Genomic DNA, 25,558 nt, shown 5'->3' with positions numbered 1-25,558 from the left:
ATGGAGGGCCGCACCTATTTCGTAATCGGTCGACCGAATGGAGCCCCAAAAAAATTCAATATTCAACATTTATTCTACGAGATGCTATTTGAAGATGAATGAGCTTCGATAGCTGGGCTTGTAAAAAAAAGGACGAGAAATAGTAAAAAAAATCAATATTTATTTGAGGAAATTGTATCGGAATTGCCGTTATTTTTACAACGTAAACTTGAGTTAATTTGCTTTTCTGTTTGTGCATTCATGAAGTGTTTTTGCTTACCTATGCGTTCTGTCGTTCTACAGTCTGCCATTAAATGAGGGAAGACTGACTTCATAAGAAGAAAAACTTTTATGTCTACATCAGTGATGGGTAAGCTGTGTGATGCGGCACAGTGGTATGTTGGTGACTCTTATGCTCCATGTCGTGTCCTAAGCAAGGAGCATGCTCATGAGTGTACTCATACAATTGAGCATGCCTAATTATATTGATTGAGTATACTGCATTAATTAAGGTTTCAAAGCTGATTTCTGGATGGCAAAGAGCTCGTGGACTTCCAAAGAACTCTTGGAAGAAAGCTGTCGATAGAGATATGTAGTATTTCACTTGGTGTCGGATATTGGCAAGTGAAAGTCAGCGATAGAACTAGCTTCAAACAACTCTGAAGGATATCATTTATCACAACTAATCTGTAAGACCCTCGAATTAAGTAAGTAGAGTATACTCATGAACACGCCCATTTATAATAGGTGAGTATGCTCATTATGTATTTGGGTATGCAGCTTCGATAGAGCCTCACTACCAAGCTGTGCCACACTTACTTCACTTCCTTGGCGTTGGCGCACAGGGGCCCATTGCCGTATTTAGAATTCATCGGAAGCTGGATCTGTCTTTCGATAACTTCTGTCAGTAAGCTGTGCCACAAAAATTTTAAGGTTGCCCACCACTGGCCTACACGAATGAAATATTTATTCCGTTTCATATTCAATTTTTCAATCAGATAGATGTGAAGGATGAGAAAAGTTTCTCTTCTGTTTGCTGATTTGGTCACTGGACTCGGTAGGCACTTTCACTTTTCTCCTTTTATGTCCATAATGGAATAAGAAAAATGAGAAACTTTTTTTGAACAGTGTGAAAATTGAGGGGTGTGCAAAAAAATACCAGAGTTGTGAATTAGATTGGGGAATCTCAATTATTCATGGATTAAATTTTATAGCTACAACAGCTTCTTCTCCAAACAATTTTTGGGGCTTAAAAAATTTTGTTTGGCAAAAACTTTTTTTGTTCAACAATTCCATTGAATGAGCCTCATGAGCACCTTTTTTCAGATCCTTTTGTGTGGATTAAGCTTCATTTATTTTAATGAGTTGGGATAGCTTTATCTTCTTTGTTGATTCAGTAGAATGATATTATTTGCGATAAGTTTTGACTTCTTTTTTTTGAGGCGTTCTTTGTTATGTTGACCGAAGCATTTTGTGGAGTAATTTTTTAAGTCTTCAGAATTGTCTGCTTTATAGGCTTTATGTATTTATTAGATTATGTTGAGTTTGATAATATTATGATATAAATGGAACGATTATTACTAGCAGGCTGTTAACAAACAATTGTAAGACAGGCTCTAAGATAGTAAGCATGCAGCGTAGAGATGGCAAATATTCCTGGTGACTCTAGTTTATGACTGCGTGACTCAAGCCAGTGCTAGTCTGGTCGGATTTATTTGACTCTTCTATGTCTTGTGGCTTCCAGTTAAGGCCTGCAGGTAAGGGACCAAAGAGTCATAGGAAAGTCAAATAAATTTCAGGTAAGGCCTCCAGATAAGGAAACAACAAGTCATAGAAAAATCAGATAAATCCGACCAGATTAGCGCTGGAATGAAGGTCGAAATTCAGGATACGCCTAGTCCATACAGAAGGCGGATAGTTCAGGCAACAACGTTTGTCACTTTTTGTCACTCGTCACCTAAGTTGTCTATCTCCCTGGTTCATGTGAATTCTATGATTCGGTTCAAATCCAGCCACATGATAGAGTCACGTCAGTTTGATGCCGTAATTCGGATTAATCAAACGATTAATGCTTTATTAAATAAAATTCAATCAATTCTTACATTCATGGCACTTAACTTCCATTAACCCAACTCTGTCTCAATCAATCATTCATAGCCGTATCCATTATGTTAAAGAAAGACGTGTGGGGCATCTGGGATACATTTGAGTGAATGGCCTCCCATGGGATTCAATTCATATTTAGTTATATCAGACGCATATAAAGCTTCTCATAAATTTACACCAACTCCATAAAAATGAATGAAAAATGAACATCAACAGCTCCTCTACACATAGGAATATTAAATCTAATACATTTCCAATATCATACATAGTACAAAGATATTTAAAAAGGGGATCCAAAAAAGAAGTACACAAAAAGTCAAAAAGTTTCTCCTTTTTTCCATCATCTCCATCTCTTTTTGATTGCATAAAGGAATTAAATTACAACTTTTGATTTTATTTTCAATCTATAAAATTTAATCCATCCTTTCTGTTCCTCCCACACTACCCTGAACTTCTATCGATTTCATTTAATTTTTGCTCCATCTACTTCTTATTTTAAAAGCAGTTTGTTGATGTACTGATGATAAAGAAATTGAGGAAAAAAGGTTTCTTCTTAAAGGAACAAAGTTTCAGTTACAAAAAGGGATTACAACCTTAATTGTCCATCTTAGATTTCAGTCATCACTTCAATTTGTCATTGCCTTTTTCTTTATGGATTTATTGATCAAATTTGATGATAATGAATGATGGAATTGAGGAGGAAGTGTAGTTTGAGAAAAAAGTTTTCAAAGTCAATATGTACATATTAAATGAATTGCTTTTCTTGTTTCACATGTGACAAAGTTCGAGGTAAAGGTTTGATAAAGTTTATGATGAAGAAATGAAATAGGTTAATTGGTGATTTGATATATTTTGGGAAGGAAGTGCTTGTTGACTTTGTGAGATGGAATGTTAAGGAGTTTTCTAAGGTTGATTTTGAGTTATTTTTAAGTTCTAGTAGGAGTTGAAAATAAGTTGTATTTTATAATTTAAAACAGATATTGATTGGTACTAAATTTGTTGTTCAAGTTAACTATGTGGTATCCTTGAGTTGATGCTTAAAGAAAGCTCTTTATGATATTATTTTGGATAGAACAAACAGCACATCTATGTAGGTTGCGTTTTTTTTGGAGATTTGAATGAAAATCTATCAATTTAGGCCTTAAAAATAAGCAAAATATACCTGAAAAAATATATCCGTTAATAGATCAAAAATCCGATCCTAGGTTATCGTGACTTCTGTCTTGATATTAGATTTGGCTTAAAAAATCCAGCACCATATCAGAGTTGACCTGGTGACAATGGTTTGGTGTTAAAAATTAGTAGATAATTGATCCAAGGTCGAATGATCCGGATAAGGTCGAGCTTGAAATCTTTCAGACTCAGGTGCTGCGATATTCGATTAAACTAATCATCTATAGCTATCGTCAGCATAGCACCTAATTTTCGTTTCATATTGAACAATTAGATTGAAAAACCTTAATCTGCCTTTTTTAAGACATAACTTTTACTAGAACCATGCTAATTTAAATTAGTTATTTTAATTTGATACATATTTAAACAATTGTACAAATTATAAGTTTTGACATTTAACATTCCTTCATCTGTACCTTTTTTTTAAAGCAATATTGAGCTTTAAACTTAAAGTTGACTTTTACCAATTATCTTAATGGAACTTTTTACACTTTCTTATATCACTTATCTTAAAGCTTTCACCCTTATCATTAAACTGACATTTGAAATCCTTTAATTCTATGATATTCCATGAAGCCATTTGGATATTATGTAGCTTTAGTTAAAGACTTCAAGAAGCCTATCAAAAAGCATTCCAAACTGTCTAATCAAGAGCAAGATCTCCTTCCTTAACAGACAATAAACATACTCACCTCAAATGAACATGCTTCATGAGTATACTTAATCAAAAGAAGTGAGTATGCTCAATTTTGTGAGTCAGTTCGGTTTTATTGACATACCGTAAAATCCTCAAAAATTGCTGTGTGTTTCCCCAAAAGTTGTGAATGACTCCCCAAAAAAAATTAATACCATCTACTCCAAAGAAAACAGCAAGAAGACAAAAAACTTCCTAGCAACACAAACTAAATCGTCTAATCCATAGCAAGATAAAAGAGAAATTTAATCAATGAGGCATCGACACCTTTTAACAAGAATTCAATATCAATTCTCAATCCGATAAAACTTTCAATTTAATCCATTTCTTCTTATTCTTGATTCCTTGTTATCAAGCCAAAAGCCTTTTTTTCTGTACAGCAGCCGACAGCAAAAAAGGCATCAAACCGATATCACATTTTTGTGTGTTAAGATGATAGCTACAGAGTTCTTCTTGTTGAACCTTCATTGACCCAAATTAGGATTAAATTAAAAACAAATACGTTATACATTTTTGACTCACACCCACATTGTTTCCTACCTTTAACAAGGATCTGTAGCTTTTTTACTCTGTAACAACAAAAAAAGGGATCTCAAACCATCTTTTTATCATCATGAATGAAGTTTATAAGTAGAACAATAACAGACAATGGATTTAAAATAATGATGTGTTTTTTATTTGTACCTTAAGTCTCTCTTTCTCTGCCTTTATTTGAAGTATATATCTCTTTGTGTAACATTTCCACCCTTTCATGTATGTTTGGTTTACACATTATTTTTTTAAAAACGAAAAATTGAAGAAGACTGACTGATATCGGTCGAGTAGCATCATTAATGAATGTATCCGTATCATATTTTGTTTTTGGGGTTGATTGAAGGATATGTAGACTTTAAAATTGATGATAAGGAGGAAATTTGAATCCTGACTTACTTACTTTTATGGATGTACGAATCAGTTCCCTGTCCCTGTCATTCTGTAGATGGCGGTTGAAGCTGGCTCTTTTGCTGGTTGCCGTCTGCCAATTTGCAATACCAAGTGAAATGCCCAAATGACCCTATCAGAGATTAAAAGTTCCAAAATTCAAAAGGCTCCACTATGGATCCCCTCCCAAAAACGGACGGACTTCAGTTCGGACTTCATTTGAGCCCAGTTCATTGGAGTTCCAACTTTAATTGAGGCGATTCCACTTTTTATGGAAGGCGTCTCCACTGGAGTCCGACCTCCACATTGGAGTCCTACCAACTCTGTCTCTGTCAATGCAAATTTGCGATTTAAACCGAATCTGATACAAAGTCAGAGTCACACCGAAAAGTCGAGTCCTGTTTAGCTTAAATTGCTTTCTTTGTACAAGTTAATTTCTGAAATGGTCGGTTGTAAGCCTTACCATCCCTAGCCTGATTGTGGGGATGCCACCCTTCAGACAAGGTGGTTTGGATAGGCTTTTACTCTATCCTTTAGTATCCTTATCCCGGCACATATCTTAGTTATTTAGCGATATCATGGAATACCACGAGAAGGTGTATACCCTGATTTCTGAGTTGACATTTGATCGGCTTAGGAGTCAGACTTCGACTTCCGCAATTCTCAACAACGACTAGTACCCAGATTTTTGATCAATTAATGGATTTGAGCGATTCATTTTAAGGTTGAACATTAGAAGGTGATTGAGTTCTTTATGACAATTTCCAACAAAAGAGGAGATACAAAATGAGTGAACAATCCCCATATATTACATATGATAAACATATGAACATGAAGAAGCATTGAAAAGTATTTAAATGGCGAACCCTTTTTTCTTGTCGTACTTTTTTCCCAAAAAAACACAAAAACTCACTTTTTTTCTCTACTCGATACTTAATACACAATGAACATACATATTCAGTTGAGTACATATTCTCTCTCTTGTTGTTTCCCTAGATAATGATGAGGCTTAGTATGTAATGTGCTTTTAGCACAAAAAAAGGAAGAAAAAAATGCGATGTAGAATGTTTTTATGTATTCCTTATACGTAAAATATTGTGTTGATTTAACTCCAATGAGTATATATTCACTGCATATACATGTTGGGTTCAAGCTTCTAACAATGATTGCGCTTCATTTTATTTTATATTCTTTTATTTTTCTTGTCTTATTCTTAGAAGATGGAAAAATTGATTTGATGGATGGGGTTGTTAGGGGTTCTGGATGATTTAGTCGAGAAATTGACGATTTTTGATCGATAATAGATGTATTGTTGATTTTTGGATAGACTTTATATGAGGTTATGTAGCATAGACACACTAAATCAATGTCAATTCAATATTGAGTAGTCAGTCCTACTAAATTGATGTATAAAATGTTAATAAAGTCCTAAATTAGCATTGAATGACTAATTTTTACCTCGAGTATTGAAAAATATCTATAAATTACTATTCCTGTCATAACTAGAAGCAGGAACGTAGACAGAGACATTTAAGGAGAGTTTCAGATTTTTTGGTGAGGTTTAACGATTTGTGCTTCAAAAAAATCCCAGAAAATTGAAAAATTCTATCCAAATGAGGGGATTGAAGAAGGTTTGATGTCCCAATTCCTTAATATGCCCTAATTGCATCCTGGTTTGAGGTCAATTCATACTTTTGATAATGTTAAGTCGAATTTTCTATACAAAATCAATAAAAGACAAAGAGAATGGTTTCAAGAACTTGCTCTACTTAAATTAACTAGTCAAGGATGCTCGTGAGTTTACTATGCTCTAGAGATCATGGACTATGCCTGCTAGCGAATCTTAGTCGACTGCAAATCATCATGCAACTCATATAGTCCCCAAAATCATTATTATTACTTCCCGACACTTTATGAATCCAAGCATTCATCAGCATCACAAAATATGATTCCCTCAAAACACACAACCCCTAATCTAACATGACACAAAAGGAAGTATAATAACATAAGAAGAAAAACAAAGTATGTAAGTAAATAAGTAGGAATAAAATGAGATCTTAGAAACAGGATTGATGAACTGAAAGAGTTCCTGAATAAAAACAACAAGGAGTATCAAAAAATGTCTTCTTCCATAATCCCTATTGTACTATATAATGATGTTTAGTCTACCATAAAATATTCAAAAACTCCTAAAGGGAGGAGGTCAGACGAGAGTTGTACATCTTACAACGTAAATTAATATTTATTTCAAGTATTTTGTATTGGCAAATAATGCATAAATCCCTTTTTGCTGAATGATATAATGGCAAATTGAGTTTTGTTTGTGGGATTGTATAAACAACATTGAAAAATTGGAATTGCCAAAAAATACTTGAGAAAATTTTCAAGAGTTTCTGAATAATTGACTAAGACTTATGAATTTTCAGATATTTAATTGGTATTTATGGGTTATTAATGAACTTGATTTACTCTTGTCTGTATTTTTCGAATGCTTATTGAAAATTAAGGTACACAAAATTGAGGGGTAAATTATCTGAAGATTCTTCATGTTATTAACATCCCTTAGGTACACAGATTGATGACCTTTGTGTTTTACAAAATTATTAAAATAATACTAGAAACATTTAGGTATGTAAAATATTAAATTTATAAAATTCAGGGGAGAGACAAGATGCTCTCAAAAATAAATTCCTTCTTAGAATTTTGATATTCTTGGAAAGTATTTTATGTTTGGCAATTCTTCAAGATGTATTCGAAGAGTCTTTGGAAAAAAATTGCTATGTGGGTTTGTTTAAATAATGCGTAGCGTTAAACATGAACTACGTTTGATTTGTAGTCTAGTAATTCCCGATCTGCTATGGATCTGTATTACTATATTACTGAAATATCGAAATTGTAGTTCGAAAGAACAGCATGAAAAGAAGCTGTCGATGGCGATAGTGTAACACTTAGAATTGGTAATTGGTAAGCGGTAGCTAGGAAAAAGTCAGCTTCAGGAGCCGACTGAGGAGGCCATGGATCACACTTGATCTGTACGACCAGCGAAGCAAGTAAGTAAGTAAGTGGTACGAAAGAGGTTTGGACATGGAGTTCTGTTCACTATTTGAATCATACTACTAATCCCAAAAGACATGTGTCATTAAAAAGACTAGAAATAGCATTTCAAGTCGGTGTGACTCTGGCCATGAGTCGAATCCAGTAAAATCCAGCAACAAGCTTTGATAACGTTTGTGTTTTATATTGAGCAGATCTGACTTTTCTATACAAAATGATAGTCAAATTAGAACATTCTAGCAAATTGAAGAACCTCCTCCAAAATTAAGGGATTGGGTTGCGTGTTAGCCTCACTCAAATCCCCTTCTGGATAAGCTGTTGACTATATTCTCTGACCTCTCTTAGAAGGCAACTGAAGCAGGATCTATAAACTGGATAATGGTCAGTTACCAGAACCATGCTTAATACTATTTCTATCAAAAATCTTATTCTTATGCCTTTACTTAGACTTCCATCATATATGAATCAACGGTAGACAGCCTGTGTGTCAAGATACATGAAAATGCCTTAAACCTAATGGCATGTGCGATTTCAGTCGATGCTAACCACGAATGTTTATCGCAAAAAAAAAGGTTCCCATCACTGATCACAAGTCACTTAAACTCTATGAAAAATTCAAAAATTTTCATAAAATCAACCAAAAATCAGACATTTTCTCCCTAATTCTTCAATGTTACACAACATACAAACGATCCACCTGTAATGCATTGTATCTGAAGTTTTACAAATGTAAAGAAAACTTCTATTTACGTTTATTCAAGAAGAATTTATTCCCCCAAGTACAAATCCCCCTCCCAACATCGTATTTTGTTATCTCCACACGTATCTTTCGTGAAAATTCTATCAAATTCTTGAACAGAAAACTTAGAAAATTTGTAAAATTCATCGTTCAGTATCAATAAAGCTGCTTTAAGTGGAAGAGAATTAGCTCCCATTTCCAACATCAAATTCACATTCATTAATGAAATTCTCATTAAATGAAGTAAAAGAACTGAAAGAAAAGCTTCTCTGGCATTTAAACAACGTGACCAGAATTATGTGGTTTTTGAGGATTGAAAATAACAAGAAACCTCCAAAATGTGAAAGAAAAAAACTTTTTTTTTTTTTTTTTTTAATTTTTCACTCAATTAATTTGCGCAATAAATTACGTGTTCCACAGCAATTTCCATCCATTTCACTTGTGTTATTGATTACGGGGTTGGTTTTTAAGAAATTAAATAAAAATTATTGAGAAGAAAAAGGAAAATTCACATTGTGAATGACTTGTGGAGAAAATATTTCAAAATGTGGTTTTTTGAGCATGCAAGCAAAGCATGAGTATTTTATTTCCCAATGGGAAGTCGGCAGAAGTTTTTAATGGATATATAGAAGATGTGTGTGGAAATTTTGCAAACTAGGAGTGGAGTGATGGCTGGTTTTTGGATATTTATAGGCAGAATTGATAGAAATTAGTTAAGCTTGCAAATTTTCCAGATTCATACTTAAGTATTCTCAAGGAAAACAGTTCTAAATTGATGAATTTCATTGGAATTTGAACAAAAATTAGGTTTGGAAAAATCCACAAAAAATGTCAATCAATCTGAATTTTAGCCATCAAATTGCGTCCAAATCAGTATAAAAGTGCCATCAGGGCAACTTTGCGTCCAATAGTATCATTCAGTAGTGATACTTTATGGATATATTGAAATCGTAGTTCGATATGGATTAAGACATGGTTTATATTCAAGCCATATTGTTTAGTCATGAAAATGGGTCGAAATTAGCTGTTTAGGTGCCGTTATTGTGTCTTATCGTTAATGCCGCGACGTAGCTGATTTAAAATTAAAATGAACATTATCTTTTCAGAACTTAAGGTCCAAAGCTGCGCGTTTATATGCGTTTAATGGCTATTGAGAGTTTAACGAGTGAGGATTCGCCAGATCTGTCGCTCAAACCTAAACCTACAATTTATAGTGTCATCCGAATCACTTCTTTGATGATGTAGCTGACTTACTCTACTTAAAAAGTCATAAAATGGTGTCTTAGACTGGCGTGACTCTGGCTTCAAGTCAAATTCGACAAAATCTGACAGCAAACTAGAGTCAAGCTTCCTGACACAATTTTCCGATTTTTTACGCAGTATGCCTCTCAAAATAAACACATAATCATTCAAAGATATATATGAGTCCTCAGTCACATCTTCAAATCCAGATTCAGTCCCAACTTTTTTATGACAAATATCATCCCAAAATTTACTCAACAATTGCATAATAAAACCCATAAGTTCTCATATCCCAACCATTTATTTACTTTGAAATGAGCATTATCAATTTCATTTTAAACAAATTTTCATTTCCCAATTTTCAATATTGTATCCAATTTTAAGCATTTTCCCTCTGGATCAAAAGCCCATTCCTTATTCTCACAATATTATTTTATGTATGGAAGTCATGTGAAGAAAATTAAATTTTCAAAGATTTTAAATTGCTTTACCGCATTTCAGGGTATTTTTCAATTCAGCATGTACACAATAAGGAAAACTAGCAAAAAAAAAGTATAAAAGTTTTATTCAATACAAATTGCTATACATTTCACATCAAATTCACACTTTATACTTTTCATATTGAATATTGTGAATGCGGAATAAGGAGTTGAAAAATGGACACAGATGTGAAAATTTCATTAGTTTTTATGATTATTGTTATCTTTGTTCTTTTTTTCTTTCTTTCGGAATGTCCAACAAATGAAGTTTTTTGTTATGTCATAAAGAAAGTTTTGACTTAAACTTTATTGCTGGGTTGGGAGTTTTTGGATGAGGAATCAACCCTGAGGTGGATTTTGTGAAGATTTGATAGTAAATCATACTGAAAATGATCAGATAGGCATGGAAGAATAAATAGGCCTTCAAATGCTCTTTGGCTAAAGAATCTTCCATAAAATAACAAAATTCAGGAACTGTTCAAAACTAAAGTTACTGACCAATGTTTTAGATTTGATTCCTGGTGCCATTAAACCTTACTTTACCGTTGGACAAACCAAATTTCATGACATGCCTACGGTGATATGAATGGGTTCCCAAGTCCTAGTTCGAGACGCAGACCCAAACTTCGAAGAATTCTCTTGTAATCTAGGTTTGGGTTCCGATCAGTGTCTCGGTCTAGTTCAGAAATGCATCCAAAGTCAGTAGTCTAACTGTATAATTTCAGTAACACTGCTGTAATCCTACTCTGTCTAAGGATACAAAATGCCTAGTCGCCATCTACAAACATTCATTATTACATACGTACTTCCAGAGGCGAATTCAGGTTAGGAAGGGTGTTTTGGTGGTCCAACCCATTCCCCACCTCACCACTTTTTGAATGAAATTCTTCAGGCTACCCTCCTGCATACTCCTATATCTTCCTTATCGAAAATAGTCACACAATCACATAATTTCAGAATTATATCCCCATCAGGGTATTTGGTGACACAAAAAAATATCAAACAATCCATAAGTTTTTGAAAAAAAGGCTTGAAAAATTACCCATGTCATGCATAAAATGTCCATATTTAAAGCAAAACTTTTCCACTAACCAAAATCTTACAGCTAGCCAAAATTGTTCATGAACATTGAAGAAGAACTAGTCAAGGAGAAGATTTAAAGATCCACAAAAGAATGAGAATTAAGTAAAAATAAATGCATGAATAGAGAATTGAAGTAAAGGAGAACAGCCAAGAGCATAAAAAAAAGAGAGACTTGATAGTAAATCTGTCGTAAAATAAATTGGATTCAAAAAAAAAAAAATTGGAAATGTAAAAGTTTTCTCATTTCTGTGAATGGAAATTTGAACTTCCTTTACTTGATAATCATGCCAAAATGTAATCAGTAATTCAGCACATGAAATATCCTTCGATTAATTTTTTTTGGCAAGATTAAGGAATGAATTTTAATGTATGGCATATTTCCATCATTTTCTCTGACAATGTAGGCTGAATGTTGTTATGATTGTCGATGTTGTTGTTGTTGTTGTATTTACGTATTTGTGAATTATGTCTGTCACTTTATCCACTTGACTTTATCAGAGATATAATTTCACACGTCATAAAATTTTCGCAAAAAGTCTCACGCAATGTTATAAATTGTGATGTGCTCATAAAAATGAGTATGGGAGTTATTTTGAAGGATGTTATGAGCGCTGTTGGAGGGGTTAGAGACTTTGCACTATGGGCCAGAAATGATTTTTTTTTCTAAAAATTATTTTCTTGGCTTTTTTGGTAGTCCCTATTCTGTTCTACATAACGGTAGTCAAAAAATTTTTCAAGTCGTTACCTTGTGGAAGATATGGCATTTTGAAGTTAGTAAGTCGACCATTTTCATGTATCATTAAAATTGATCTCACCGATTACTGTATTGATGAATCTTTTTGAAACTTTTTTGTTTATTAGTTTAATATAGGACCTTAATTATGAGATATAAAAAATTTTCCCAAGCATCGGAAAAATATGCGAAAAACTTGATTTTCCTTGAAAACCACGTGGTCACAATACTTCCGTTTGTCTAGCTCATTCCTAGTGGAATTTTTTATTCTTAATTGTTCTTTATATTAAAGATAATATAATAATCTACAACTTTTGTGAACATATTGTATAGTTTTGTCCAAGTTCTGATAGTGAAAAAATAGCTTTTTCCCAAAAAAACATCAATTTTTCGACAAAAATCGCTCTAGCGCTTCAGGGCTATAGATGGTAGTGGAATTTTATTTCAGATTTTGAAAGCTCTCTGTTACTACTTTAAAACAAAGCAATAAAATTAGAGTGCGTTCTCTTGGCAAAAGGCACTTTTTTGGCTCTGAAAGTCACATGTCACGAACTCCTCATACAGAAAAAAATTCATAACAATTTTAGATCTTTATAAAATTTAATAATTTTAGTCTAGATTTATAGATCTATTCAATACGCATATTTTGAGTATAAATATGTCATGGTTTGGTCCAATTTTGTGGGCAAAATTTTAAAATTTCGATTTTCACTAAAATTTTGAGAAAAAAATAACTTTTTTTCTCGAACTCAATGAAACTTGTTCAAATATTTTTTAAAAGTTGTATTTTTATGTGTGTAACAACTTTTGTTCTGCAAGTTCTCATAAATATTTGATTTTAGGCCTGAAATTTTGAAAAAACTTAAAAAAATCCTAATTTTTGGGTATTTTTTGAACAAATGTTACAAAATCTTATCAAATATCAATTTTTAACATGAGATTATTGACTAACTTTATATTTTCGAGGATGATCTTTTATTTTCCGGTGAGAAACTTATAGGTTGTGATATAAAAATGTTCTAAAAAGTGACTTTAAGTAGTTCGAGCAAGTAAATCAAAATTTTCAAATTCACTTTTTCACATCTAAAACTATTCAGATGACTTTAAAACTTTCTGAATTCATTTATTATTGTAATATTGACTAATTTATTGCAAGTTGTGGTAGTAATAACAGCTATATGACAGGATTTCAGTGACTGAACAAACGGAAATTTCCAAAATATTAAGGAAAATGTAAATCACGACTAATTTTAGTTTCAATTATTATTTTGTCTATATTTAGTGTCTGTTATCTGTCTGGTTGGGCAGAGATTGGTGAAAAAGTTTAAATATTTGAACAAAGTTAAGATTTAGTAGTCATACAAAGCTCAAAATGAACTAAGAGTTAACCAAGCTTTTTAATGCTTTTTGAAGCATTTTGGTGGGAACACTTTTATGCAACTGGGTCAAAATTTAGGTCAGAAATGATCTTTCAGTCAGAAATTCGAGAAATTCAGTAATCTTGAGTACATCTAAGAATGCAATATTAAAAAAATTATTTGTTGAATTTTAATTGCTAAAATTACTAAAATCTGATCAAATAGCTGTTATTACTACCAAAACTAGCCATAAATTAGTCAATATTACAATAATAAATGAATTCAGAAAGTTTTAAAGTCATCTGAATAGTTTTAGCTATGGAAAAGTGAATTTGAATATTTTGATCTCCTTGCTCGAACTACTTAAAGTCATTTTTTAGAACATTTTTATATGAAAACCTATGAGTTTCTCATCGGAAAACGAAAGATCATCCTCGAAAATATAAAGTTAGTCAATAATCTCTTGTTAAAAATTGATACTTGATAAGATTTCGTAAGATTTGTTCAAAAAATACCCAAAAATTAGGATTTTTTTAAGTTTTTTCAAAATTTCAGGCCGAAAATCAAATATTTATGAGAACTTGCAGAACAAAAGTTGTTATACACATAAAAATACAACTTTTAAAAAAAATTTGAACAAGTTTCATTGAGTTCGAGAAAAAAAGTTATTTTTTTTCTCAAAATTTTAGTGAAAATCGAAATTTTAAAATTTTGCCCACAAAATTGGACCAAACCATGACATATTTATACTCAAAATATGCGTATTGAATAGATCTATAAATCTAGACTAAAATTATTAAATTTTATAAAGATCTAAAATTGTTATGAATTTTTTTCTGTATGAGGAGTTCGTGACATGTGACTTTCAGAGCCAAAAAAGTGCCTTTTGCCAAGAGAACGCACTCTAATTTTATTGCTTTGTTTTAAAGTAGTAACAGAGAGCTTTCAAAATCTGAAATAAAATTCCACTACCATCTATAGCCCTGAAGCGCTAGAGCGATTTTTGTTGAAAAATTGATGTTTTTTTGGGAAAAAGCTATTTTTTCACTATCAGAACTTGGACAAAACTATACAATATGTTCACAAAAGTTGTAGATTATTATATTATCTTTAATATAAAGAACAATTAAGAATAAAAAATTCCACTAGGAATGAGCTAGACAAACGGAAGTATTGTGACCACGTGGTTTTCAAGGAAAATCAAGTTTTTCGCATATTTTTCCGATGCTTGGGAAAATTTTTATATCTCAAAATTAAGGACCTATATTAAACTAATAAACAAAAAAAGTTTCAAAAAGATTCATCAATACAGTAATCGGTGAGATCAATTTTAATGATACATGAAAATGGTCGACTTACTAACTTCAAAATGCCATATCTCCCACAAGGTAACGACTTGAAAAATTTTTTGACTACCGTTATGTAGAACAGAATAGGGTCTACCAAAAAAGCTAAGAAAATAATTTTTAGAAAAAAAAATCATTTCTGGCCCATAGTGCTTTGGATCTCTAATGGGACTTAGTGACTTTAATGAGACTTAGTGACTTTAATGAGGTTTTTATGGTTCTTTCTCATGTCCTGTCTATGTATAAGAATGAAAATTTGATCTATGATGGTCTCTGATTCTGGTTTTTCATGAATATAGTCATGTGTGCTGTCAGGACAGAATGAAATCAGACGTATCGAGTCATATGTGAATGAATCTAGTCAATTGAGTGACTGGGTAATTTTCTGGAGTATTTTTTGTTTCTTTGTTATGGCAACGTGTCCTTGTTCTTGAAATCACATTGCTAATGCCAAGAATTTTCTGTTTAAAGACAGATGCTGATGAAGATGTGGTTTTAGGTTCAATTTTCACCAAAGCAGAGAGTGTTTATTCACTTATTTCATTATGCTAAGCTATAAAGAACATGCCAAGCTAAATTAACGTGCAAGAGTATACTTAGCTAACATATTGGTCATTTCTTTGAATTCTTCAGTTCCGCACGCTTGGTTTTAGTATGATCAACTTTCTGAAATTGCTCCTCAGCATGCTGGGAACAGGAATTATTGTCCACATGACTAAGATTCGCTCAAACCTTGCGACATATTTTCTTTTAAGTTGTCAATCATGTTCATACCTCTAACATTACAAATCAAACTCCAAAATCCCACGGCAAATCAGACAATCTAAGAATAGACTTCCTAATAATCTCCTACACAAACATTACATCAAATGAATATTCATTCATGAAACCTATAAGAAGAAAAAGTGAAAAAAAGACAAAAGGATCATAAAAGATGTGTTTTTCCTCCCATTTGCCACTTTTATTTGTTTCTCTTTTTGGTTCGTTGAATGTAAAATAAAAAATATATATTTATATCTATTTATTTACCATTGTCTCATCGTCTCCATTTATACTGTTTTTTTGTTGTGACAAACGCTTTGTGCAAATAGCATTAAATACCTTCAAGCGATAATGAGCAAAAGTATTTTCATTTATTATCTTCCTCTCGCATATTTTCAACCCTTGTTGTTTTTACACAGCAAAATTGTGTGTGTGTGTGTGTGTGTGTGTGCGAGTCTGTATCACTCACCATTCAACCCCTTCTTCACCTTTTTTTGTTGCTGCTCTCATTTCCTCAGTTTTTATTTCAATAGTGATAGAAGTGGAGAGAAAAAAAATGAAAACAGATAGGCGTGATTAATAAATAACGTAATTACCCCTTTTGAATATTTTTAATATTAAGCATAACATTAAGAATCCTTGAAAATTTTTTTGATGATATTTTAATATTAAAGGTAGGAAAATGTGTCGTCATGGTAATAATTAAAGTGGATATTTGTATAAAATGGATTAAAAGTTGTACCTTTAATTCAATATCATCAATACACCCGGAAAACACATGGCATTGATCTAGCCGACAATTTGATCCCTATGTACTTACTAACTGAAACCATACTCCGATTTAGGACCTAAGTTGCTATAAAATGCCTTCCATCTGACTCTATTGCTGGCCGAATCACAAATCTAGTAGAAATTCTCAGTTTTGCCATTCCTTCAATTCCGTTCTACACCATGTTGCTGACAATCCGATCCCAGGCCGACTTGATTCTGGTTTGAGATCCGGATTTAATCGAATCTGGTCTGTGCCCTAACATTCAATGAGCATGCTTCCATATTACAGAAAGATCACAATTGTACCTAAAAACGGTCTCTTTGCCTGTTTGGAGTAGCCAGAGTCAAACTGGTTTGTGTCCGAAGAATTTTCAACCATTTCTATGACATGTGTCTTCCGGGACATATTAACATATGATTTAGTACCTATGGAAAGGTTTTAAATAATGAACACATCATGCATCTAATTAAAAGATTTATAATAGAGGTATCATATGACTTCATTAATATTTTGTTGAATTATATCAAAAATATAATTGCATATTAAGTTTCTATTAAGGTTATTTATTTCAATGAAATGCTCTTCATGGTATTAACTTCAATTAATGCTGTAATTTACATGCATTTGCATAATTGCTTGAAAATTTTGAAAAAGTTGAGAGATGAATTGCTCATTATGTAGATACAATGTAGATTTTGACCTTATGAATCCTCTTTTATATTTTTGTATAATCTTCTTATGATTCATAAAAGGTTTGGGATGCATTGTCTAGTACAGTGATGGGGAACCTAAGGTGAGGTGTGCCATGATTCAAAAGTAGGTTGCTCATCATAGATCTAATGCATAAATTTTATGAACGGCTGTATTATTTATTGCAAAATATCCGGTAAAGATCTAAAACTGAATATTTTATCAAGTCTCTACACATCACTATCTAGATCAGTGTTGCCAAACTGTGTGCTGCCACAATTTGCATTACAAAACAGCAAAGTCGGTTCAAATTGACTTGGTGTTGCTCTGTTGCCTAATTATTCTATCCAATTGTCTGTCATAAATCTGTCATCGTAGTGTCTGTCATCAACTTCAAGCATCCTCAATGACAGAAGAGTATCGGGGAGAATCGGGGAATTCAAGCTATAAAAGAGTAAATTAGCCGGTTAAAAGTAAGGCAAATTTAACCTTTAAGATGCTGGTCTCTAATTCATTCTGTAGATGATGATAACTAGTTAGTCCTAAAGTGTTGTCTATGTGACAACAGTTCACACAATCCTCACAACATTAAATATCACCAAAAGACCAGAACCTCAGAAAAAGCACTCAAATACACTTTCATTGCTAAAAATATCTCACTAAAGCAAATATTCTCATTTGAAGGTCGTAAATCTTCAAAACTCAATACACGTAAATCTCCTAAAATTCCCAGTCAAAAAACATCCAAGAGAGATTTTTCAACAGCATCACCCACGTTGTAAATGTCACATCACCCATAAATCACTCCCACTTTTCACAACGAGATAAAATAAGCGAAAAGAAACAAAAAACAACAGAAGAAAAAAAAATCCGTTCAAAGCACGCGATAACGACGAAAAATGAATGAAAAGAAATAAAAGAAATCGTCTTCCTTCCTTATGAGCTTCATCTCTGTGTTTTGTTGCAAAACAATGGAGCGTAAATTTACTTCGAATTCCAAATATTTATCTTTCTTTACAAAACTGCGAGTCACTCGACTGAGCACGGAGAAGAACTAAAGCTAAAGGATTAACTTTTTTTTTGCCTTGTATAAATAACACGATAGAGGAAGCTAGCTGTGTAAGACTCGTGCAATAATTCTTCTGATGCCATAAGATCTCAAAGAGCATATTTAATCGTTTGAATAAATAATAGGAGCAAACTTTTTTTTTATAAACACAGCGCATCTGTCCCTACAAATAATTGTGTGTACTTCCTTTTCCATTTTTCTCGATTCCTGGTAGCTATGCATGCATGTGTAGTGATGCAAAAGTAAGGGTAACAAGTGAACAAGGGATTCAAAAAGTTTATCCAATAAATTGCATGCAGCAGTGTATTTCCGAATTAATTTTTTTGTATTTTTCGAGGAGAAAATCTTAAATGTAAATAAAATTATGCAAAGAATTTTCGGATGAAATTGAGTCAGTTCCTTATTTTAATTTTGTAATGTTTATAAAATTATGGAAATATTTGGAAATGAGATAGGGAAGTATTTAATAAATAAATGTAATTTATTTAATGAAACAGAAGTGACTTAGTGATGCTGCTATGGTCTAGTTATTTTGAGTCTGGTCTCGATTACTTACTTACTTACTTCGCTGGTCGGACAGATCAGTTGTAATCCATGACTTTCTACAGGAGTGGCTTGAAACTGGCTCTATCGAAGGGTTTCAGCTGCCAATTTTGGATAACAAGCGCAAAACTATCTCTATCGACAGCTTTCTTCCAAGAGTTGTTTAGAAGGTCGATTCCCAACATTTATTTAGCATTCCGAGATGATCAGATTTCAGTAGGGTTCGCCCAGATGCGCAGGCCTGCCGCACTTCTGCAGTTTTCTGTATCTATGCATCTATGTGCATCTAATTTTGGCAAACCCTAGATTTCAGTAAGTGAACTCCATTTCTTAAAATTTACCTGGAACTTCCTGACAAGTACCACAAGTATCAATTTGTAATTAGACAGAAGGTCGACTAGTTGTAGCTGGTTCCACTCGATTTTCTTCCTATATACTAAATTTATAGTTGATAGCATCTCAATTTAGCTAGATATGGCCACTAGGGACCAACATTATGCCAATTTATGACAATGATTGATGGGAACAATATTGGTGTTGCAATGGCTCTTAGGACCGATGCATCGCCCTTCTTATGTCACTATTCAATGCACATTGCTATGTAACAACACTAGATGTTATTGTTTGACGATCTTAATTGTAATAGGTGACTTAAATTACAATATAAATTGAACATTAAACAAAAATTGCTAAAATCTTAGCAGACTCAATATTTTAACCTTGCTTAAGTCAAGATCACAAAAATTGGTCCAATGCCCTTAATCCATGTGATTCTGGTTTTCGACCAGTTTCAGATTAAATTCTACTTCACACCAGAATCAAGTCAACCTATGATCAGAATTTCATCCATTTCTGCACCATGTGCTTTACTGAACCCATTCTCTGAGAACCTGAATTCATAGCTTTATAATCGTTACAATAATCAACAAAAATTCCAAATTTCCTCATCGATAAAACGCGTCTATCGCACAAAACTAAAAATAAACTCACACTTTGAATGACATCAAGACTCTTTCATAGCACCATGATCCTCAACAAAGCTCCTTTCATCTCCTTACATGCAGAACTAAAAAATTGATTTAAAACATGACTTGATTACAAATTTAATCAAACTGGGTTAAATTCAACACGAGTGGATCTAAAAACTTCTACTTTGTTGTCCCTTTTTTGCTCGCTTTTATCGCTGATGATTATGACCAATATTAAGCAAATTAAAAACCCTATGGAATATTAATATTCCCTTCTATCTCTTTCAACATTTGTTAATTATCCTAAACACGTTCATGAATAAATTATTATTTTGTCGTAAACATTTTTTTTTTTCACTTCTCCCATTCGTGTTTGCCTTATTTACAGCAATTGAGAGAAGAAAAGTTTAACCATTGGGGCCGAGACACAATAAAAAAAGTTTCTTTGTTGCGAAATAAGGGAGAAGCAGATGCAATGCATAAAATGTTTTTCGAGAATGTTCTCGTGGTAAAATGGTTCGGATTTTTTGGGGAATTTTGGAGGTTTTATTGGTGAAAATGAAGGAAAATAATTTGTTTGGTGATGTGATTCAGCATTTCAGAGGATAGGGATCTTATAATGTGAGTCAGTTTGCTTGAGGGAAGCCATAGAGGTCTGGAAATTGAGTCGTGAATCATTAACAAATCTAGTGAATTTAGTCATGCTTAATATAAGATGAAATTGGCCAATTGGTCAAAAAGTTATAAAAAGTTTAGTTCCATTCTACATTTAGCTGTTAAGAGACTCTTGTGGACAAATGGAAGAAACCATTTCCGGCATCATGCTAGTGTAATTCAATATTAACAATTCGGCACGATGCTGCTCCCTAAGCCACATTATTGGGAGATCTTAAAGCTCCATGACTAATCTAGGTTTCTTAATTAATCAATACTTAGTTAATTAATAAGGCAAAAGAAGCATGACATAAGAAAAAGTAAAAAATAAGGCGTCAGATTGCTTCACTGTTGCAAGATCTAGCCAGGTGCCTTCCTTGGTCAGTCAGTGTAAAAATGACATTATTAAAGCAACCCAAATAACACAATTAACTTAATTGAGGCTACATACTTGCGTGAATCTGCGATTTAAATTGAATCCGGTACCAAGTTAGAGTCTCGTCGGTTTGAAGTTGGATTTTTGATTGATTAACCAATTTGTACTATTCGAACAACATCTTTAATAATCCTATAATTCTTGACAAATTGATCAACAAATCATTCATGCAATTTCCATAAAGGTGTTCCTTCCCCAATTATCCCCAAAACATCTCCATCATTTCCCCATCAAAATTCCACTACCAGCACCAAGATTGCGAACATCATATGATTCTAATTCTTATGTATATTTGCCTGACTGCCTAGCATTTACCTAGCATATAATATAACAAAAGATTCCCAAGAGACTGCTCGAATGGAAGTACAAAAGTTCAAAGAATAATTAACAGTTGATGAGATTTAATAAATTATTCATGCTCCCTACTTTAGACTCCCTTTGACTGGATAAAAAAATGTTTCTCCATTATTAAAAACACACACTACTGTAAGTGTGCATATATATAGCTATTCGAACAAAAAAAAAAATTAAATTTTCATAAGCGATGTGATGATGGAATTAACAGGAAGCATTAGCTATGATGCTGTTATGGAAACGTGCGCGGATGGATGAAAAAAAATGCTTTTAAATAAATTAATTCCGTCGTTTTAATAATCGCTTGATGAAAAAAAGAAGTCTATCGCTATAGGAAACGGGAAAAGAGGCTTAAAAAATTGAAACTTTATATCATCTTGTGTTTGTTCTATTGAATGAAATTTGAGATTACTTATTCCTTATTCCTGTAAAGTTCCTGACAAATTATTCTATGGTAATTTATTAAAATTACTAATTTGACTTAAACTTTTTCAATCTTGAGGGATGCCTTGAATTTATTAATTCTCGCGGTTCACGGATTTTTGAATGAATTTCAATTTTACAGTCTTTAAGAACTCAACGGAGCAATAAATTCCATAAAATTAATAATTTTATAAGTTTACTTCTGGAACTTTCACAGCAGGTGTTTTTGCTGTGGCTTGAAAGTTTTCAAAAAATTGTTTATTAAGGTGTGGAAAATTAGCGAAATTATCATAAATTTTTTGTTATTAGAATATTTGGTTGGTTTGCTAATAGATGCTGGTTTGGGTTGTATTTATGGAAAATTAGTGTCGTAAATTTGATGAAGGAAGTTTGTGAATTAATTGAAGAATTTGAGACTAAGTAGGAAGAAGTTAAAATTATTTTAATGGTTGTATAAGGAACTTTTTGAACTCAATGTTGTCTGCGACAGCTAGATTATATGATGAAAAATCCTCAAAACGAGAGAAAAAATCAAAACTGGATGCATTACATCTCGTTATGCACAATCTGGAAATCGGTCTTGACTAAACTGTTAAATATTATTAGAAAGTCAACAACTTAGACATTTGACTAGTGATAGATTACATCCGTTACGTTACTTGATTGATGGACATTATATTGTATAAAATATTTGACCTAATAATTAAGATAAAAAGTGTCCTCCATTTTCCACGAGGAAGCGTACTACCAAATCTAAGCAAATGTCAAGTATATGTTTTATCATAATGTAATACCTGATATTTCACTAAATAGGCCGCTGGCGAAATATGTACCGAAATATGTATGTGAGTACCACAAAGAAAAGAGTCAGAGCCACTTTAAATTAACTGAATGATGACATTCCACAATCGAGACTAGGGATGGTATTAACCGCCAATTCCTAAAATCAATGAAAGTTAGCCTTTACAAATAATCCTTAAATATAGAAAAATTAATAAATGAATTATTCATTCCAAAAAAGCACTACTCGGTTAATCAATTCAAAATACAGCACCAGGCCGGCGTGCCTTATTCCAGAAGCACCAAGTCAGAATCAACTTGACCTGAATTTTCGTGGTCGATTAACCTTATTTGCTCTATTCGACTTTATAGAATTATTCAATGAATTCTCATGGGAATTTCCAATAATCAACAAACAACTTCCATCTAATTTTTACTGCCCCAAATATTGTCCAACCTTTGTTCTTATCTGATTATAATAAAATAGCACTTACCATGCGAATGTGTCATGTTACTGAATTATCTTTTATTGCCTTCCCATAATTTATTCCCGTCAGACATTTAAAACTATTTTATTTACTAAACATTCCCACAAAAATCTCTCATTTCCCATTAATATTCAAATAGACAGCAATTTTCCTATCAACTTAACTAATTTTATTGCCCCAATAATAATTTTCCATATCATGCCTAACTAGAACTTTTTTACGATTCTACAGCATAATTATTATTTATTTTTATTTCGCCAATTTCCTTCCCAAAAATACTTCTCATTTCCTGTCAATTGCCAGCAATACAATAGTTCTCACCCTAAAAAATTCAAAGCGATCTGTTTGAATAAATTTTGATGAGCCTTCCTTCATTTGTTCGCTGCTGATGATGGAAGACGCATAAACAACATAAAATGAAAATTGAAATGTTATCGCAATTTTCCAGGCATCAATTTTTTTTTTCTCCTCGCATTGAAGCTACTCGACAATACTGATGCTGTCGTATTGATGTCGGGTTTGGCTTTAACAACGTTTGTCGTTTATGATTTTTCATATTTTATGAATAGAAAATTCAAGTTTGTAGTATGAATGATTTTTTTTTCCATCTGTAGATGACGATTTTATTTCTGTTCTTATAAGAAGTATGGAAATAGATGTTTAAATTGAATTTGTCGAGTCGAACATACAATATCAGATCCTCGAAGAAGGAAATACATTTGTGAAAATTTTTAAATTTTTCATTGATTTTTGTCTGTCGATGATTTTTATATTTTTACTACCCTTAGAATAATCTGGATGAAATGTTTAGTTGCTTTGAACTTCATATTGTTGAAGATGACGTCGACTATGGGAAATAACGGTTTTGTGGCACATTAAATTATTCTTTGCGCAGTTTTTGAGTCTATAAAATTACGATAAAACTAGTTAAAGTCTAGTTAAAATGTATTTTCACTTGTTAAATTTATTCTAAGCTCAACAGTTGCGAATGACGTAAATTGTTGCGTACCATTGTGGTGGAAATGGTTGCGCACCACAAAAATTTGTCTACGCTCAAAGTCGCGTTACAAAAAATTATTCTACGCACAATGGTTGCTCGTCATGATAAATTTATTTACCGCACAACGTCTAAGCACAACGGTTGCGCATGAATATGCATGAAAACTAGTCTAGATGTGCGTAATGAAAAACTATTCTAAGAACAATAGTTACGCGCTACATGAAAATTGATCTATGCATAACAGTTGCACCTCTCATAAACATTATCATTTGAGAAACAGTTGTTATTAAATATTATCCTACTCACAGTAGTTGTGTGCAACATAAACATTATTCTACGCACTGCAGTTGCGCGTCTCATATTAATTATACTCCTGCTAAAAGTTGTGCGCAACATAAACCTAATTCTACGCACAACAGTAACGTGCAACATCATTCTACGCCTAACAGTTGCGCGCAACTTAAACATTATTCTATGTACAACGGATGTTCAAAAATCGGAAAGTTATATAACTCCATTTCCAAAATAAATCTCCACAAGATCACGTCCTCCATATCCATCCAAAAGCAAGGAAGCAAATCAAATAAAATAAAAAAGACATTGAAAGCAAGAAAAAGTTTTCGAACATCAATAAGGAAGTTGTGAGACATGCAGAAATGACTTGAAATATTTCATCAATTTTTCTTCCCTTTTTTCTATATATTCCCACAGCATGTGATTGTCATCCAATTGGATCATCAGGCAAGACGTGCAATCATACAACAGGACAATGCACTTGCAAGGATGGTGTAACCGGGTTAACATGTAATCGATGTGCTCGAGGATATCAACAAAGTCATTCACATATCGCTCCATGCATTAGTAAGTAATTGATTGAATTTTTCTTGTTCCAATTTATGTCATTGACTTTTTTTTCGGGGAATTTTCATTTTTCTATAGGAATTCCAAGAGTTATAAATGCAATGATGACACAAAATGAAGCTCCAGAACAACCAAATGAAGATCCAACTTATGAACGTTATCAGTCGAGTGAGCAGAAAGGTAAGGAACATCAATTTGATATGATCTAATTATTACTCGAGGGAAGAAGCACAAAATGATGTTGGAAGTGAAGTCAATTTAGAGAAAAAAATGAAGTAAAGCGAAATTGTTTCATAAAAAATTACTGTTCCCGTGAGGAATAGCTATCTATAAAGCTTATTGTGATTGAATCAAGCAAAAAAAAAGTTTTCAATTCTCATTCACATCAAAATCTCTTTCCACTTCCATTTTTTTCTCAAATGGTTTTCCAATCCATTAAATTTTAATAATTTAATACGTCAGCAGAATTTTGTAAGAACCGAGAATAAGTAGGAGAAAATAGATAGAATGCTATTTTACGACCATAGCTGAATCATTCAATTTTTTATTTAGCACTTTAAATGTGAATCACTTTTTTTTTCTGTGCCTTATTTCTAATTTTCCGCATCGGCAAAGTTTTCTTCGTTTTCTAAATCCACTCGCGACATAAAAATACTTATTTAAATGATGCCTTCAGGGGTGTCGATGAATTTGTGGTTTGATTTGATTTTTTATATTCACACCGTTTTCACGTGTGAATGTATTGAATTTGTTCAGATTGAAAAATCATTTTTGGATTTTTTTTCAGCAAAACTAAGTACATTTGCAAGTTTTGTTATATCGCAAAAAGTTTGTGCCTGGAATTCCTCACC

At 32.6% G+C, this 25,558-nt stretch overlaps 1 protein-coding gene across 1 annotated transcript in view; it reads left to right on the top strand.

Moving 5' to 3' along the window:
• LOC139093686 (netrin-A-like) overlaps positions 1-25,558 on the top strand; it is a 38,132-nt gene that overhangs the window by 1,441 nt on the left and 11,133 nt on the right. The window contains exons 2-3 of the mRNA XM_070644485.1: positions 24,558-24,707; positions 24,786-24,887. Coding sequence (XP_070500586.1) covers positions 24,558-24,707; positions 24,786-24,887 — 252 coding nt within the window. The remainder of the gene's footprint in view (positions 1-24,557; positions 24,708-24,785; positions 24,888-25,558) is intronic.

This window comes from Chironomus tepperi, unplaced genomic scaffold (assembly GCF_022539635.2).
Source record: "Chironomus tepperi strain 1889 unplaced genomic scaffold, CSIRO-AGI_Ctep_v1 contig_337, whole genome shotgun sequence".
NCBI classification, from domain to species: Eukaryota; Metazoa; Arthropoda; class Insecta; order Diptera; family Chironomidae; genus Chironomus; species Chironomus tepperi.
Note: the sequence above shows the minus strand (reverse complement) of the source record. Positions and strands in the feature narration are given on the sequence as shown.